This window comes from Leptosomus discolor, chromosome 1 (genome assembly GCF_034619465.1).
Source record: "Leptosomus discolor isolate bLepDis1 chromosome 1, bLepDis1.hap2, whole genome shotgun sequence".
NCBI classification, from domain to species: domain Eukaryota; kingdom Metazoa; phylum Chordata; class Aves; order Leptosomiformes; family Leptosomidae; genus Leptosomus; species Leptosomus discolor.
The window spans coordinates 8,681,860-8,699,346 of record NC_141391.1 but is presented as its reverse complement, the minus strand read 5'-3'; the positions used below and the strand labels follow the sequence as shown (position 1 = coordinate 8,699,346).

Here is a 17,487-nt window from a genome sequence, read left to right as displayed (position 1 = left end):
ACTCCTAATTTTAAAACCTGCCTTTTAAAGATTTAGGGTGGGGGTAGTGACAATGACCTTAAGTTTCAAGCTTTTAAAATCATCATAGAGGGCCATGAATTAACCATAATTTCATTATGTAAAGTATTCTGTTAATCAAATTAGTATACATTATGCTCTATTCAAAAGAAAGCAAGACTTCAGCTTATTTCCCTCCTCATATGAGTTTTATGTAATGTTTATATTTAAAAGTAGCAATTTATTTTAGTATTGCCTGTTTCAGTTGCCAAACTGCCTATCCCACAGAACATGATATGTGTAAAGTATATAGCTTAGCCATTATGGCATCTAATTCTGAATTCCAAAATAAAATTTTTGGAAAGCGTCTTGAGCATTTGTCGACTAGAATAAAACATGTCCAAGTCTTTGATTATTTGAAAACATCTGCATTTCATTTCTAAGCAAGGAGTTTGGAAATGTTGATCATACAATACATTTCCCTGCACAGTCACCACAATAAACTCGATGATTTCATGAAAGGGTAAAATTTTTCTTCTGCTTAGGTGCCTGTGGAATAGATCTGAACATTACCATCAGGCGCTAAAAAGAACCCATTTCTTTTTAATAATTTCCATATTCCTCCAAACTACTCAGACAAATTTGCTCCTTTTCAAGTAGTCTACAATAACTTTATTAACACAGACTTAATAGAAACCATTTTAGCTTTTTGCTCCTACTACATTTACACTTTCTTTACCACTCCAGTATACAACCGGCACATGGTATTAACAGTATCTCCTCTTGAACTGTTCTGTACAGGGGGATGCCGAGAGAATGAGACAAAAGCAGAAGTACGACAAGGTTAAGAACAGTTACAAGTCTTCTGAGAAGAGAAAATGAGCTTTCTTTTCCACATTCTTTTCAAAACTGGGTTTACTTAGTTTTAATTATTTCTAGGCTGGAGTTTTTTCATTATTTCTCAAACACATGCATATACATACCTAGGTATTACAGCAAGTAAGAAGCATTAGAAGACCTTAAAATTAATAAAAGCTAGTTCTCAATTATTGTGAGTGCAAACCAATGGGAAAAGAGACCAGAACGAGTAATGAGTATATTCTAGTTATGCAGATCTTTGAATCTGTAAGCCTTCCCATTACGTTTTTTCCTTCGCGATCTTTCTGAAAGACAGCTTCATGTTTTGAGGCTTTATTTTGCAAAATAATCTTAAGTGCCATCAGTGCTGAAGAATGCTGTATTTCATCACCATTTAATTACAGAGCGTAAAAGATTGCCTATTGAAATTATATTTAAAAAAACCCCAGGTTTCTCACTCAAGCACACTGCCTTCAAATCTAACTAACGTGTGATTAGCTTTCTCCTTCAAGATTTGCTCTTTAAAATCTGAAGGATAAAAATCCAGAAATCTTAGTTCTTTTTCCTGAGTTTTGTAAACCAACATACATTCAAGTCCTCTGCCACTGTCAAAAAGTACATTTGCGATGCCTGACTGTCCATGCTGTGACACCAGCTACACCCCAACTGTCATTCTGAGAAGGAGGGGCTGACTCTGCCTGGCTTTAAACCATGAGCAAAAGATGCGAAGACTATAGAACGAATGTCAGATGAACTCCATCTCAGTATGCCTTCTATGACATGGGAAAGATGTGAGCTCTTTGTTTCAGATCTCATTTTTCCACTAAGATCCAGGCAGTAAAGAAGTAGAAGCCACAGAAGATGACAAAAGAGCAGAAAAATACCATTCTGCAACAAAAGGCAGGACTAACCAAGGAACATCATATGACCTGATAGAAGCAGAAGCAAACAACTCTTCACAAAATCCCTGCTTACAATGTGGGCCAAAATAGTAGCAAAAATGCCACTATTAGAAGCAGGGATTCAGGACTCTCAGCTGAGCTTCAAACTTGAGGTGTGCTATGGAAGAAGTGTATATTAAAACCGTAGCCTCAGAGAAAACACTCGTGAGTTGATGTCGATGTCTAAATTGATACCAGAGAAGACTTGTTTCTTGTTAGCACTAAAATTAAAGGCTTAACTTGTGACAGAAGTTCAAAAACTATTAATTACAGCCAGCAGCAAGTCATCACCTGAGGCAGTTAGTCCATGCAACAGCAGAAATCTTGCCATGAGTACTTCAGGTTTCTTCCTAGGCAGTACTAAATTCTGCCCTTCTCTTACTCAGGCAGCGATGACAGATGCTTCCTAGGGAGATCGGTACATCGCTTCAGAACACTGTCCCAACACTCGGCTTTGTTCTCCACGAGGCTGAAATTAATTCATGATCCACGTGCCAGGACAGCGTGGTTTTCAATGAGGAAAAGCCAAGAGCTTCCTCGTGAGCTGTCAAACAGGATTTTTTTTCGCCTTTAAGTTAACCAGGAGGTCAGACTATCATAGAACGGTTTGGGTTGGAAGAGACCTTAAAGATCATCTAGTTCCAACCCCCCTGCCATGGCCAGAGACACCTTCCACCAGACCAGGTTGACCAAAGCCCCCTCCAACCTGGTCTTGAACACTGCCAGGGAGGGGGCAGCCACAGCTTCTCTGGGCAACCTGTGCCAGTGTCTCACCAACCTCACCATAAAAAATTTCTTGCTAACATCTAATCTCAATCTCCCCTCTTTCAGTTTGAAACCATTACCCCTCGTCCTGTCACTACCCTCCCTGATAAAGAGTCCCTCCCCACCTTTCCTGTAGCCTCCTTTAGGTACAGGGAGGCCGCTCTAAGGTCTCCCCAGAGCCTTCTCTTCTCCAGGCTGAACAACCCCAACTCTCTCAGCCTGACCTCACAGGGGAGGTGCTCCGTCCCCCTGATCATCTTCGTGACCCTCCTCTGGACTAGGCAGGTCCATGTCTTTCTTGTGCTGGGGTCCCCAGACCTGGACACAGCACTGCAGGTGGGGTCTCACTAGAGCAGAGTAGAAGCGGAGAATCACCTCCCTCAACCTGCTGGCCACGCTTCTTTTGATGCAGCCCAGGATGTGGATGTGATTACTGGCTCATATTCAGTTTTTCATCCACCAGTACCCCCATGTCCATCTCTGCAGGTCTGCTCTCGATCCACACTCATTGCCCAGCCTGGATCTGTGCCTGGGATTTCCCTGAATCAGGTGCAGGACCTTGCACTTGGCTTCATTCAAGTTTGCACAGGCCCACCTCTCAACCCTGTCAAGACCCCTCTGGATGGCAAAATCATAGAATTATTTAGGCTGCAGAAGAGCCTTTAGATCATAGAATCCAACCATAAATGTAACACTGACAAGTCCACCACTAAACCATATCCCTAAGAACAATGTCTACACGTCTTTTGAGGGATGGTGACTTGACCACTTCCCTGGGCAGCCTATTGCAATACTTGATAACCCTTTTGGTGAAGAAATTTTTCCTAATATCCAATCTAAACCAATTATCAAAGTACTTGTGCTGTTCTAACAGTGAGTTATAAAACCAAGAAAATACGACTTACCATTATAACAACAAAGGTAGCCTGGTACTTACAACTTTTTTGCCTGCAAGAAGGAACTAAGCAATGGTTTTACTTCAACTGACAAACTATCAACTCAAATGGTGACAATGCAAGGATTGAAAGGAGAATCTACCCTGGACACCATTAGAAAATAAATATACACGGTCCCTGTCAGCCACTGCTGTAACCAAAGCCACTGTCAACCCAGACGAGGCACACAGACAACAGCGATAAACCGAGGAAGAGATGGTGGCAGGAAGACAGCTAGTATCCTGGAAGACAAGTGTCTTAGGAATTTACTTGATGCACTTTCAGTTATGGAGATTACTTCTGAAATGTTAGAAAACTAAAAAAAAAAATTCCAGGTATTTGTATCTTTGCTAATATGCTAAAAGCATAGCTAAGCTTCCTCATTCCAGCAGTCCTTGCATAATGTTCATACCAAGAATTACATGACGAAATTTTAACTATCTAAAAAGAAAAAGGAGGTATGGTCAAATCCATTTTACTAGAAGCCAGCGCTTCTAAAAACTTTAAGTATGTATTGGGTAGAAGTAAATCCATCCACCCTTCTTCATTACCTCCATCTTTTGACTAAAACAGAATTGTTCCCAATGGAGAAGAAAAGGAGATGGATGGTGCCTTGTTTATAAAATGTCAGATTAGTAAATTTAAACAGAAAACTTTTTGGTTTACAATAAATAAACTGTGCAACCAAATATAATGGTCTGCCAAAACCAATAGGATATGTTAAATACATAGTATTTCACAGAATTATCAGTGAAGAAGTGGCAATCATGAACTTCATTTTAAAGGCTATTTCTGAATTGGTACACAACATCTTATAGCATATAACAGCACTAGGTGATAATTTCTCAGAGTCACAAGTTATGCAAACGACAAACATAATTTTATAGTCAAACAGCACATTACTCAAAAAACCCAACAACAACCCCTTCAACCTGTATGACTCATAGTATCCTCCCGTATTTAATTGCAACCGGCACAAGGTATTTCTTCAAACATCTGTAACAACTCAGATACATTGGCAATTTTGTACAGAAAACATTTGATAAGCTGGTGAGAAAAATCGCTCAGGAATGCTCAGTGTCAGACCCCATCTTGCATGCAAGGAACCTCCTTTACAGTATTACCAGTTTGCCTTTAGCAAAGGCTTAACTACAGGATCAGCAAAAGCACAGCTTAAAAGTACATTTCTGTTGCTGCTTTTTCTCTTGCCATAGCAAGCCTCACTCCTCTATCTTTCAACCCTCCATGTATCACCCCCCTCAAAGCATGAAACAATAACAACAAATTTAGTATATATGGAAAGCGATATTGGAGGGCTCTTGGCCTCAAACATTTGAAATATGTTTTATATTGTGCCATATCTCTGTCAAGCTTGGTATCTACTCTACTGCCTGCGTGTGCCATGTATCGTAAATTTGGCTGATGGCTTTGATTTTTAAAAAAAAATTGCAAAGCAGGAAGATTTAGGTATATTTCGAAACTCTACAACTTCCATCCTGTATAAAACCATACGAATAGCTAGAGTTAAGGCTGACTGAAGAGCACTGGATACTCACTTCTCCATGAGATCCTGAGGGATTTCTTTTTAAGTCTGTGCTTCAGCATTTTTGCATGCTCCTAGACCAAATATTTCAAGCTTTAAGAATACAACTTAAACACGGCCTTCACATTGACTGGTTGAAATAAACAAAGATACAGCTAACATGAACCATCATGATTAAGTCTATTTATGCAGCTGAAAAACAATTCAACTGTGAAACTGCCTGGACTACTTTAAAACTGCAAGAATCTTTGTGCTCAGCTCTACTATTTGTTCTCCATCATATACAGAAACAAAGCATCACACACCAGAATGCCTTTCATTAACTTTTTCGATTCAGTATTTGTTTAATGTGAACAGTATTTCTTAGTAGCTTTACTGCTTCTTAATTGGACTTAAAATACAAATGAAAAAAGTATTTCTGAAATAGCAGACATAGGGAAGGGAAGGAGTGAGCACGTCTGAAAGGAGCAGCATCGAGGGAAGCAGGCCCTCAGCTTCATTAGCAGGCTCTTCAAGTGAAGATGGTCACAGCAGCTCTCAGAGGTTTTCCAAAAGAGTCACAAGTTCAGATGTACAAAATTTTGAAGGTCTTCCCTTATTGCACTCTTCTTACACTCTTGACTGTCCTCGCAGCATTTCTGTTCCTCATCAACCGGTCTTTAATGTACAATGACAGGGTTGCACTGCATCTGGGAAGACGTACCCTGCCTCCAATACTTCGCTTTCATACTACTGATGACAAGCAGGGCTGTATATTTCTTATTTTAAAACAGTATCTCTTCCTCTGTATATGAGGACCTCTGTACACTGTTTCATAAATGGCAGATGCACTGATGACCTAACATCAGCATAGCGATAAATAAAACACGAGATCTTCATACTTGTGTGTAAACTTTATCTCAATGCAATTGCTGACAATTTCTCCAACTCCCATATCCAGGGCTTCAATAATACCCTCTCTCTCTTTCTGGGCTTTTGCTAAATTTCACTTCATATTAATTGCAACACAATTCATCCTTTCCTTTCCCTGCAAACCTACCATTTTCTTTACCATCTGCTCAATGCTTTAACTAGAATAGGCTCTACATTTTCTCATCTTTCTTCCACTTGTCATATCTGTTACACTCCCGCAAACCAATTCCCATTACGTCAGCCCAGCTGAAGTCCCTTCACATCTCTTGCCATAACAAATTCTCATTTCTCATCTTTAGATTGTACTTCTCCGACTCCTTTTCTTCCTATCTTTTTTGTCTATTTTTTCAAATATACACCTTTCCACCCCCTAATGCTCTCTCTATGGCCGGGCCAAATTCCTACACCTCTTCCTCCCATCACACTCAAGAATCAGTCCTCAATGGCGTCGCTGTCTTTTGCATCCAGCTCCCTTATCTTATGCTTGAGCTTTACATCATTTAACCCGTGACCCTCAAGAGCAACTTGTTAACATTAACATTTCCAATTTCGTAAGTGCACCACTGTACATTAGAAGCCACAGTACAGAACAAAGAAAGCCTTTGATATAGCGATGCACAGTTTGAATTTTGAACATAACATGTGAAGAAACTTCCATTCTTTTTCTGATAAAGGAAAAAACCCCACATTTTGTAGTTCAGCATGTGCTAGGATAACTGCCTCTTTGGTGTAGCATTTAAATGACAACAATCCAATTTTTGTAAATTTTTGTTTCTCAAAAGTTTTATATCAAATTGCTCCTAGTCGAGATTAGTCTCTTCCTATCTTGCATATTGAAAGCAGCATTTGTTTGTTTGTTTTCAACACAAAAAAAAACCCTAATCCAGAGACATGGTTTCTTCAACTTAAAAGCAACACCTCAACTGTTGAGCTGTTCACAATAAAGTATGCCTTAACTGTTTTGAAGCATAAGAGCTATAGGTGTTCCTCACGGGCAGTCATTAATATCACCTATTTTTCCAGATAAAAATAACTGAAAAGATTACATTTCACTTTCCACCTTTTGTTGGAATCTTGGGGTTCCTTTTGATCTCAAATTACGCATGACGGATCATCTTATATGTTCACTACCAACGCATCTCTTACGATCCTAGAAATTTCTTGACTTTAACATATGTAATCCAAAATAGAACTTGAAAGGCTCTGTGCTCCTGTGTGGTTCACAGCATTGACCACTACCACTCTGCTCCAGGGTATTACAGAAACATCAAGTCTCAGACTGTAACTAGTTAAAAATTTCCAAACCCACATATTCCACAATGTTAGGGCTCAGGCATATCAATTTACTTTTAAAACTCTGACTGACTTTCAGTGAGAAGCTCAGAAGTTGATTTTAGACTCTGCATATCAAAATTAAAACTACAGATGCTTCACTTCCATACTTATTTCCAGTTCTTATCTTACAAAAAAAAAAAAAATCCAAGCCCTGAAGTGCATTGTTACATAGCTTCAGTTTAGCAGAAAGCTAGTCTAAGAAAGCATTTTTATTCCATTTTTCCATAAAGCATATATAGCCTAAACAGATTATTTTTAATCTGTCACGTTATTGTGTAAGCAGCAAGGAAATGCAACTGGGGATTTCAGGTTCACATAAATCTATAATCACTGACTTACCTGAAATTATCCAGGACACGTATTCACATGTTTCTATTAGCTCCAGATTAAAAAACAATAAAAATGTCACCTTTAGAACAAGAGTCCTTAAGACTTTCATGTTCTACTGCATTTCACTCACCGAACTGAGAAACAGCAGCCATACATAAAGACTTTAACACACCTTTCCCCCCTTTCACTAAGTAAATTCATCTCTGAGGACAAATTGTCACATGCTGCCAACAGAACATTAGAAATAAAATCTTCTGATTTAAAACCCTGAAGATGGCTATAAAAATTCACAGCAGCAATATTTCTGATAATTGCTTATAATAACCAGTAAACCTAATTACAATTACCTCCTGCCTGTCTAACTGGGCAAAGGCACACATGAAGAATCATACAAAAAGCTTCAATCATTATCGCTCAGGCTGCAAAACATAGTTTAGCGAAATGTGAAACAAAACAAAGAAATACATTTAGTTCAATGAATGTCTTAATAGGTCCTGACATGAGTTTTACAGAACACAAGAAATGCAATGTAGTTTCACAATCTAGCAGCCATCACTAATGATTAAAATTTGCCAGCTTTCAGAATGGGACATGCTGAAATCTAAAGATGACAGAAACAAACATTTTAAAGGTTTAGTACATTTATAAGTAAATCTTATCAAAGTATATAAAGTTCTAAACCAAACACAAATAGGGAAACATTTACCATGATTACACAGCTTGTTAACAAGTTACGTATATCATGGTCAAGGGCAGTTTACGAAGCAAACCCTCGTAGCCCTGAGTCATCAAAGATTTGTGACTAAAATAAACCATCATGCTCAAGAGAATATCTATTGCATCAAATAACACCCATAAAATGTAACTGCATCAGTTGACTTTTCCATTATAACACCATCCAACATCATGTGAACCGTATGGCATCGCAGCTTAAGAGCCGTGAACACGACGATAGCTTTCTCAGAACTGGGATACTCAGAGGTGCTGCTATTAAGCACACCTACTTCACCCTTCTCTTGAAAAGTCCATGACAAAGGAATGATGGCAATGTCCAACTAATTATCACCACCCTTAGAACCTATATTTCCTGAACAAGAGGTTTCTACACAGCTGCTTTTCTGAATTCCAAGGAAAACTTCAAACCTTCCAAGGCTAAGATTGCCCTGCAGGAATCAAATTTTGTTCCCACGTGTTACTGGGAGCCTGAACATCTAATTAATTAAATTTCTAGAAAAGGATTTGTCATCTTTTCAAATTCGTCATCTTTTTAAAAAAAAAACTTCATAAAGAAAAGGAATTCTGAAGGATAAGGTGTGAGCCATCCAAGTCAAGCAGCTACAAAAATTAAAATGGTACTTGTCAATAATAAGGTCAATGGAAAAAATTAATTTATTAATTTCTGAAGCCTGTAAGCTCCACTCATGAGTCTGCCTGTAATGACAGGCAGTCTATGAATACAGAACAACCCAAGAAACAATTTCTGCCTAAAAGAAATCACCAAAACACCAGAATTTGAGAGAGAACTCTCTAACAGGTTTGGCAAATGCATATAGGGAGTTGCCAGGGTATTGGCCTGCTAGCAAACATATGATGTCAGCTCCTTCCAAAAGCTCCCCCCTGCCCAACCTTCAGAATTACAACAGTCATCAACAATGACTTTACAAGGATGGAAGAGAAGGTATCAATTTTCTCACCCTGATCTGTACTACGATACATTACCTTTGTTTCATCACTTTTAGTCATTAATCTTCTCATCATCATCAAAGAGTTCTACTCCTGAACAATTCTACTGAGGTCCCAGCAAACTGTCACAGTAGTCTAGAACACAACTCTTGTTTTCCGTTTTGCAGTTTCTGTGACTCTTTATGCAACTCAAACTATACAAAAACTTTAGGTAACTCTTTTGGCATAATAAAATCACTCATGAAGTATGATCAAGTAACAGAAGTATTATATATTTAGAAAAAAGCTAATGCACAAAGGACCATTTAGACAAATTCATGACTTATTCCTTATAATTTCATTCAAATAAATATGACACAAAATTTAAATTGATACAGCCATGTGGTAAAAATGTTTGCATGCACAATAGTTGATATCAGTTTGAAAAACAATTAACCACAAAACTAAAGCATATGGTGCTGGATTACTCATCTGCAAAATAATGACCATTAAAGTACCAGATGCCATTCTACTATGGAGCAGACGTACAAAGTTACCCATCTTCTTGGGGCTATGCTACAAGAAATTTTTGAGTGTAGTACAACGAACTACATTTCAGCCTCTGCTTTACAGCTACTTCTGACAGACCTATAGTCACAATTTGCTCTTAAGTTATGTAATAGCACACAATTCTTAAAGAAATAGAAAAATCCTCGAGCAATTAAGAAGGCAATGAACCTCAGCATCCACCAATTTTAAATAAGATACATTTCCAAAGGATCTTACATATTTTTATTCTTGAAATAAAGGACTACTTACTTGATTGGCCATGTAAATTGTGAGGAGACCTCTCCTATAAACAGAAATGATAACATTGGTGAATGAATTAAACATTTTTGCACACTGAAGAAAAACACTTTAAGCACTAAGAATGTTCTATTAAATAAGAGAGTTTAAAAAAAAAACAGATTATTGATGGAGGATGAATTATTACCACCCTACAGAAAAGTAAGTATGAAACTAAAAATAGCACCTTGATAACACAGTATCCAAAGCAGTGAGGAATTACATGAACCAAGTTATATATAGCAACTTGCTACTGCACGAGTCCTGGAGCCTCCGTGAAGGGGCACCTTGAGTTACACAGCACTTAGCACAAAATAAAAGCCTACCCACAAGCTGGTAACGTAAGCACACAAACCATGGCCAAAGCCTAAGTTAAACTGTGAATTTACAGAAAAAAGCTCGTGTGTAATCTTCTGGTTTGTGACCAGTGCTGTGTAACTCAAGGCGCCTTGGCCCTTCTGCCTACGTTATCGTGAAAAGTGTTTTCTACTGAGATCAGTGACGCAGAAATCTCGGCTCAACCAGCATGCCCTGCCTTTTCTAGTCGAGAGCCACAATGCCAACAGTGCCCTGGAAGAGCTGCCACCATTTTCTCTTCTAACCTTTATGTAATTTTCTTTCCCTACCATTTTCAGATCTGTCCCTATGTCTCAGCCCATACGTCACACTGTTATTTAGCTAGAAAAAGTATAAACTTGAGCTTATGCTCTCACACTTTTGCTGATGTTACTGCAGCACAAGACCAAAAAAACTATGCAGATGTGAGCTGCTCCAGTAACAGACTGTATTAGATATCACTGTAGGGTCCAGATTAAAATATTAATCAGATGTACAGATTTTCTGTACATCATTCACAAGTCACCATCGGTGACTTGTGACTTACACTTGAGAAAGTGCAAAACCTTATCACTGCGGATTTGCTTTGCCCTCGTTCATTCCTCCTCTTTTGCAAAGATTAGCTTAGAGACTACGGCCAAAGGTTGGAAAACCCAGTTTCAGTATTTCTTACCAGAATGATGTCCTTAACTTCTTGAGTTTACTCTCAGCCTTGTAGTATTTGGGATTTTTCTTATTGTTCCCACTGCTATTACACGCAAAACTTGAAAATAACACAGAAGACACCACACGTTGAACTATTACTGTTTCTCAGCGTGGTACTGAGTTTATAACCCGAACTCATATTTGTCTTCACATCATTCAGGATTTTTTTATATTGCTACTACATGAACAAACAGAAGGTCCAACCCAGACTTCTATGTCCCACTTTGTAATGACATTTTACGTTTTCAAGCATCTGTAGAGCACTTAAGAGAGCAAGATACGTTCTGTTAACATACTGTTAACACTTCAGTTTAAGAAGCAAGCAAAACAAAATCACAGGTTGCAGGAAACAGAGGCTTCGAGCATCCAAAAAAAAGTTTATTCGCTATTTTCTGACTCCATGTTTAGGTATTTATAACTGTGCCAAGTTACACATCCAGATCAAGGTTTTTCACAGCAGGTATCTAAGGTAGAGGGATATATTTCACTGAAAAGCTTCAGTGCTTTCAAATCATGTTGAATTTGCAGGAAGCAACGATATACCACCCTAAGTTCCACAAGTTGCTCTCTATTCACAGGGAAGATTCAAATTTGGCTCAAGTTCAAAACTTCAACTTGCAAAATAAGTTTTGGTGGGTTGTTTTTTTTTTTTTTAAATGCAGAGTTACGAATCTGCTTTTTGCATACCTTCTCCAGCTAGCACCACTCTGTGCCAGGTATTAGCAACAAGACTCTAGCACAGAAACCTAAGAAAAAAAGCCTGAATCTAAAGATTTGCTGAGGATGAGGCACACAGGAAACAAAAAGACAACAGATAGGGAATAGGGTCTGTAAACATTAAAGCAAGGGAGCCTCTATAACTTGTAATAAAGCATCAAGGTACCACATGATGTCTCTGACCAGGAAGGAGCAAAAATTCACCTCACTATAATAGTTTCAACTCTCAAGCTGGTCTGTAAACAATCACCTAGTCTTTCAGCCAGGTAGCTCAGATGATAAAGTAATATTGGTGTCCTGGACCCTCCTGATGAACAACTTGAGAGCCAATACAATTCTATGTACTGTAAATTTTATTTTAATTTGTTCTCATGGGGAAAAATACTGGATATTTCATGCTTCTTGGATTAATATTTTTTTTTAACCCCTGTAATACTATTAAGTTTAGGATAAATTTTCAAACACTCAGCTGTTTGGAAACACAGAATTAAATTTACCCATGAGAACTAACCTGGTAACTCAATACTTTTAAGTATTCTGGAAAAAGTCAGAACTTTGTCCTGCAGTAACACATTTACCTGCAAGAAGCTACCACCAGCTACTGACAGACACAGCTTTAAGAGTATAGTGTGGTTATTCACAATTGTATCATATATAGTGTGCACAAAACAGCATGACTATTGTATGCACATATAAATCACTTGGTGGATTCTCTCCTGCAGTCTCTGCGTTGTGCAGACAGGGGTGACATGCAGGCAGGGTCTTTTAGCCTCCCCCACTGAAATTTATTTCATTTTTTTTAAAGTATTAAAAAACCAAGAATTTGATTTAAGGAACTTTCAGCTTCTATTGTGGTCCCTTTTGGCTAAGTGTAAAATGCAACTCGGCAACCACAAGGACAAAGAAAGGAAAAGGAGCTCAAGAAGAGGAAGGAAAGAAATCAGAAGCTGCAGTGCAGCTGCAGCGAGACCAGTGCAAGAAGTAGGTGGTCGGGAGGAGGGAAAACGTGCAGACAATGAATGCGCACATGGAAGTAACTTCCGGAGCTGAAAATACAGAAAGTTGCTAGATGACATCATCTGAAAGAGCCTGCGGCAAGCCTGTCTCTATCTGCTGCTGTACAACGCCCGGGCTAAGTCCAAGCAGAAAGTTTTCTTCCTGCAAATTAATTCTGTGACCGTTTTAAAAATAAATAGCCCCATTTCTGGGGAGAAAAAAAAAAAAAAAAAAAAAAAAAGGGGACTCTTCCTGGCCCTGTGCAAATGTGATCTAGGAAGCCTAACCCAACCCTGAACTCAACTGTTAAAAAGCAGGTGGAAGTTCAGAAAATGTTGCACTATTTTGTAGCAATGACAGCTGATGGAAAACAGCACAGAAAGATGGAGGCAGGCCAAGCAAAAGGGTCACTGGTACAACCCAAGGACTGTATTAAAACTGCAGCTGGTAAATAAGAGAAGAATATAATTAGGAAATTGTATTATAAGAGCAGGAAATAATTAAACAACAAAAATAATTAATCAGCCATGTCTAACCACCTGCTTTGGGGAGGTTTAAAGACACTCGGCTAACTTTTCACCCCCAAAGTCCACAAACTAGTGTTGAATGTTAATCTCAGGAGCACCATCACCAGCAGGTAGTTACACCAGTGACCAGTGGCAAGGTCACTATGGGAAAGCCCAGGCAGATACACACAAATCCTTACTGCCCCCTCCTCTATCGTCTCTGTTTCGTGCCATTTTCTTTCAGAGGCTGCTGGCATCAAGATCTTCATTTTGGCTTCCCAGTGTCTCCCTCTCACCTCTTCAACCAACAGTATCTCCCAGACTCTGCTCTGTTTCTAATGACATATGCAATCTTTAATTCGGGAAGGAAAGAAACAAGCTAGGGGAAAAACTCATGAGCGGCAGACCAAGGCTGAACTGGGACAAGGACATAAATTAGCATCCAGGAGAGCTGTATCCGTGGGACAAGAGATGGGATGGCACGCCCTGGTCCATCCTGCCAGTCTGTTGTGTTAAATTAAAGAACCAAGGAAAAACTGTTCTGAAAAAGTCTTAACAAGACTTCTATCCTTTTACTGAAAAGAAGAATTGCACAAAAGCAATTGCATTTTTTAACTACCTTTTAAGTCAAGTACCAAAAAGCAGCAGTTTAGCATACTTTTCATTTTGTTTCTCCGTTTTTTGTTCCCCCCAATTCACACTTTTACATGAGTTTTCTTGTATGCTTGTTAGAGATCTGCACAGGCAATCTCTCATAGTTTAGTTATTCAGCACAGGTCACGTCAGCTGTGGCTGAACAATTCTAATCTCGTGGATTCCTCTTTTAATGTTTAAATTACAACAGACCACAGACTTCCAGAAGATAATTCTCTTGTTCATTTATACCTTCCTTAAAAAAAAGTTCCACTAGATAAAATTTGCTTTTCGGACCACTTGGTAATGTTCAGACCAAATTGCAACAGCAACAGCTCTTAAACTATGGCCTATAAACCTCAACAGAGAACCACCTATTTTTGTGATTGTGCTGCCCAGAGGAAAGAGTCTAAAATAACTGTTAAAAAAACCCAAAAAGCTGTAGGATAAAAATAGCAAGGAAGCCGAGCAGTGTACTGGGCTGTATTACCAGCAGTGTAGGTAGGAGGCCAAGGGAAACGATTAATCCCCTTCCCTTGGCAGTCACCACATCGCACAGAGTGCTGCGCCCGGCTTTCGGCTTTGGTCCCCAGTACGAAACTGGCATTGATGAGCCAGCAGGGAGGACAAGGAGCATAGCTGGGGAGATTCTGACTTGACCTGAGGAAACAGCATTTTCTCCATCAAGACAGCCAAGCATTGGAACAGGGACCCAGAGGGGTTGTCAGACGTCTGTCCTCAGAGGTTTGCAAGGCTGACAAACCCCTAAGCAAGCTGGTCCGAACTCAATGCTGGTCCTGCTCTGCGCAGGAGGCTGCACTAGCTGACTTCCCAAGACTCATCTAACAGTTCAATCATTCCACAGGAAAAAAAAAGGTGGAAAGTAACTTCAAAATATCACACATAATTTCCACAGAGTATAAAATCAGAAGAAATGACAGCGATAAATAATCTGGCTTCCTGACTAATACAAAACACAAACTTTTTTTTAATTAATTAGCCACTTCTTTAAAAGGATCAAATTTGTCTTTAAGTATTTCCAATGAAGTCCCCACAATCCCTGATAAGTTATTCTAACGCTACTTACCTTTACAATTTGCACCCTACTTTGGACAAGAATCTGTCCAGTCATTGAAATCGGACATACTTTTACCTCTACTGTAACACTAGAGCCCAACCAAGTTACCCACATACCATTTCCTAAACAAAAACTGAGCTCCTTCAATATTTCCACAATGTTCCCTAAGATTTTAGTCATACTCATGGCTCCTTACTGAAACTGTCCCAATTTTTCAGAACTCATCTTCAACGACTTCAAATGAAAATACAGGAAACCGAAAAAAAAAAAAAAAAAGATAGAAAATTTCTTATCCTTTAAGTCACAGAAATCACTAAGTGTCACACTTAGACTTTGAATGCATCTGCCTGTGAGCAAGGTATTTATATTTTCATGTAAGTACTGTAAATTCTGGAAAACTTATTTGATTGAGGCCAAAGTCCAATTCCCCTCACACATGAGTTAAAAAACCTGTTCATGCCAACAGAAGCCATGATAACTGTCCATATCTGCATACCAACATCTTTCCTAAAAAAAAAAGTTTTCTTGCTTAGCTTGACACATTACAAAACGCAAATAATAACTTTATTTTCACAAGTAGCATAAGTTTTTGCTCCATGTAATAGCAAATAATACAAAATACCAATTTTTAAAATACAACCAAGATGTTTTTTGCTACGAAACTCACTGCCAGTTCTCTTTACTTAGAGGTTTCCTTCAACATATTTATGGCTTTCGTTAAATACAGAGTTCTTGCTAAGCTAAAAAAAAAGCAACAACTGAAAAAGAAAAAAAAAAACAAATCTTGCCTGAAGGTGGGATGAATCTTTAGAACATCCTTATGCTCACGGCAATTTTACCATAAATTAATTATCACAACCACAGCAGGACTCAACAAAAATTTCCAAGAGAAAGCAAACACCTTCTCTTTCTCCCAACAGCCCCTGATGAGAGGTAGACGCCTGCCATTTTGAAGCTACATCTCTCTCAACATTCATTCATCCTTGTGAATATTTATTTCTTTAATATGTTTTGCCTTGCACTGTCCATCTTACATGTCTAACACACACCACTCCAGTCCCTGCAGTTTTCTCATCAAGAATTTTTTTGGGCAATATGAAGTTTAAAGCATTGTTTTCCCTATTGCCTTGTTTCAGGTAAACCACAAACCTTTACAAGTGTACATCCTGAAACCTAAACATTCACTGCAATTAATTAAACATATTTGAACTATTATAATTGCATTTTTCTACCAGTCTTGTGGTTTTTATTATCACACTTTTTTTCTTGTTCAAAACTAAAGGGGAAATAAGCGACCAAGTCAGAAATAACAGGAAATAACTACAGCAAGATGAATATCACTATGTGCAAAATTCATGCAAATTGACTAAACAGGCACCTCTTTCAGTGAGAATAGCTCTAGGTGAGCTGTAACAGCGAGCCAGTGAATTCACACCACGGGGCGAGGTACACACTGGGGCAAGTACACCCAGGCCCCATACCCTGCTGCAGCTCTCGTAACCCAGCCTACAGCAGCAGTTAGCAGTAGAGATGCCTAGAAAGAGCCTGAAGACAGACAAAATAGCATGTTAAAAATCTTTATGCATGTAATTAGGAGAACATGTTCTCTGATTAAACAGCCTCACTGGTGGGTTATGTTTCTCCACATACACAGTAAATTTAAACAGTTAGGGGGCAAAACCCCACAAAATAGAAATATTCCGCTCACTGCTAAGACAAGGATAGTTTTAGCTTTGCTATAAAGCTTTCTAACTTCATCCCCAGTCCAAAACATCATGTTCCTACTATTTGCTTTTCAAAAAATTCTTAATGTTGTCAAACCAACAAGCCTGACTTGAGAATAAACAGGTACTAGAATGGAACAATTCAAACTTACCTTTTCTTGAGACCTATACTACAAGATCTGAACTACATATGGCTTCAACATAGTGAACATATTAAAAAAAAATAAAATAATTTCTAAGTTTCCTCCAAATTTGAGTGTGAATTTTATATGAATCCCATTGTTCATTGAGTCTGCTGCATTCTGACAGTTATCACCTTATTTTAACCAATAATCCTTTTCTGGATTCTCTACAAATCCAAGAAATCACAAATAAAACTACTTTCAAAAGAATCAGTCGATTCAAAGCTATATATGGGGTGGAATGTAAAAAAAGAAAAAGGTAAAGAGCACATAATTTATACTGTACTGACTTGTTATACTAAAATTTGAGAATATTTGTCCTTTTTTAAAAGAATTAAAAATAAAAGGAAAGAAATAGTTAACTGTGGCTTTAATTTCTGAACATAAACTAAGAAGCTAACATAATAGTTTGTAATGGCTCCCCAGACAGGATTTGTGGTCTGCAAAAACAGGAAGAATTCCTCCCCCCACCTTCCCTTCCCCCCG

The 17,487-nt window shown here is 38.5% G+C and overlaps 1 protein-coding gene across 3 annotated transcripts in view; it reads right to left on the bottom strand.

Annotated features, from left to right (window-relative positions):
• The window catches only part of TMEM135 (transmembrane protein 135), a 187,738-nt gene that overhangs the window by 136,400 nt on the left and 33,851 nt on the right, over nt 1–17,487 (bottom strand). For all 3 annotated transcript variants that reach the window (XM_086481704.1, XM_086481703.1, XM_086481705.1), the window contains exon 4: nt 10,098–10,131. In XM_086481704.1, coding sequence (XP_086337830.1) covers nt 10,098–10,131 — 34 coding nt within the window. The remainder of the gene's footprint in view (nt 1–10,097; nt 10,132–17,487) is intronic.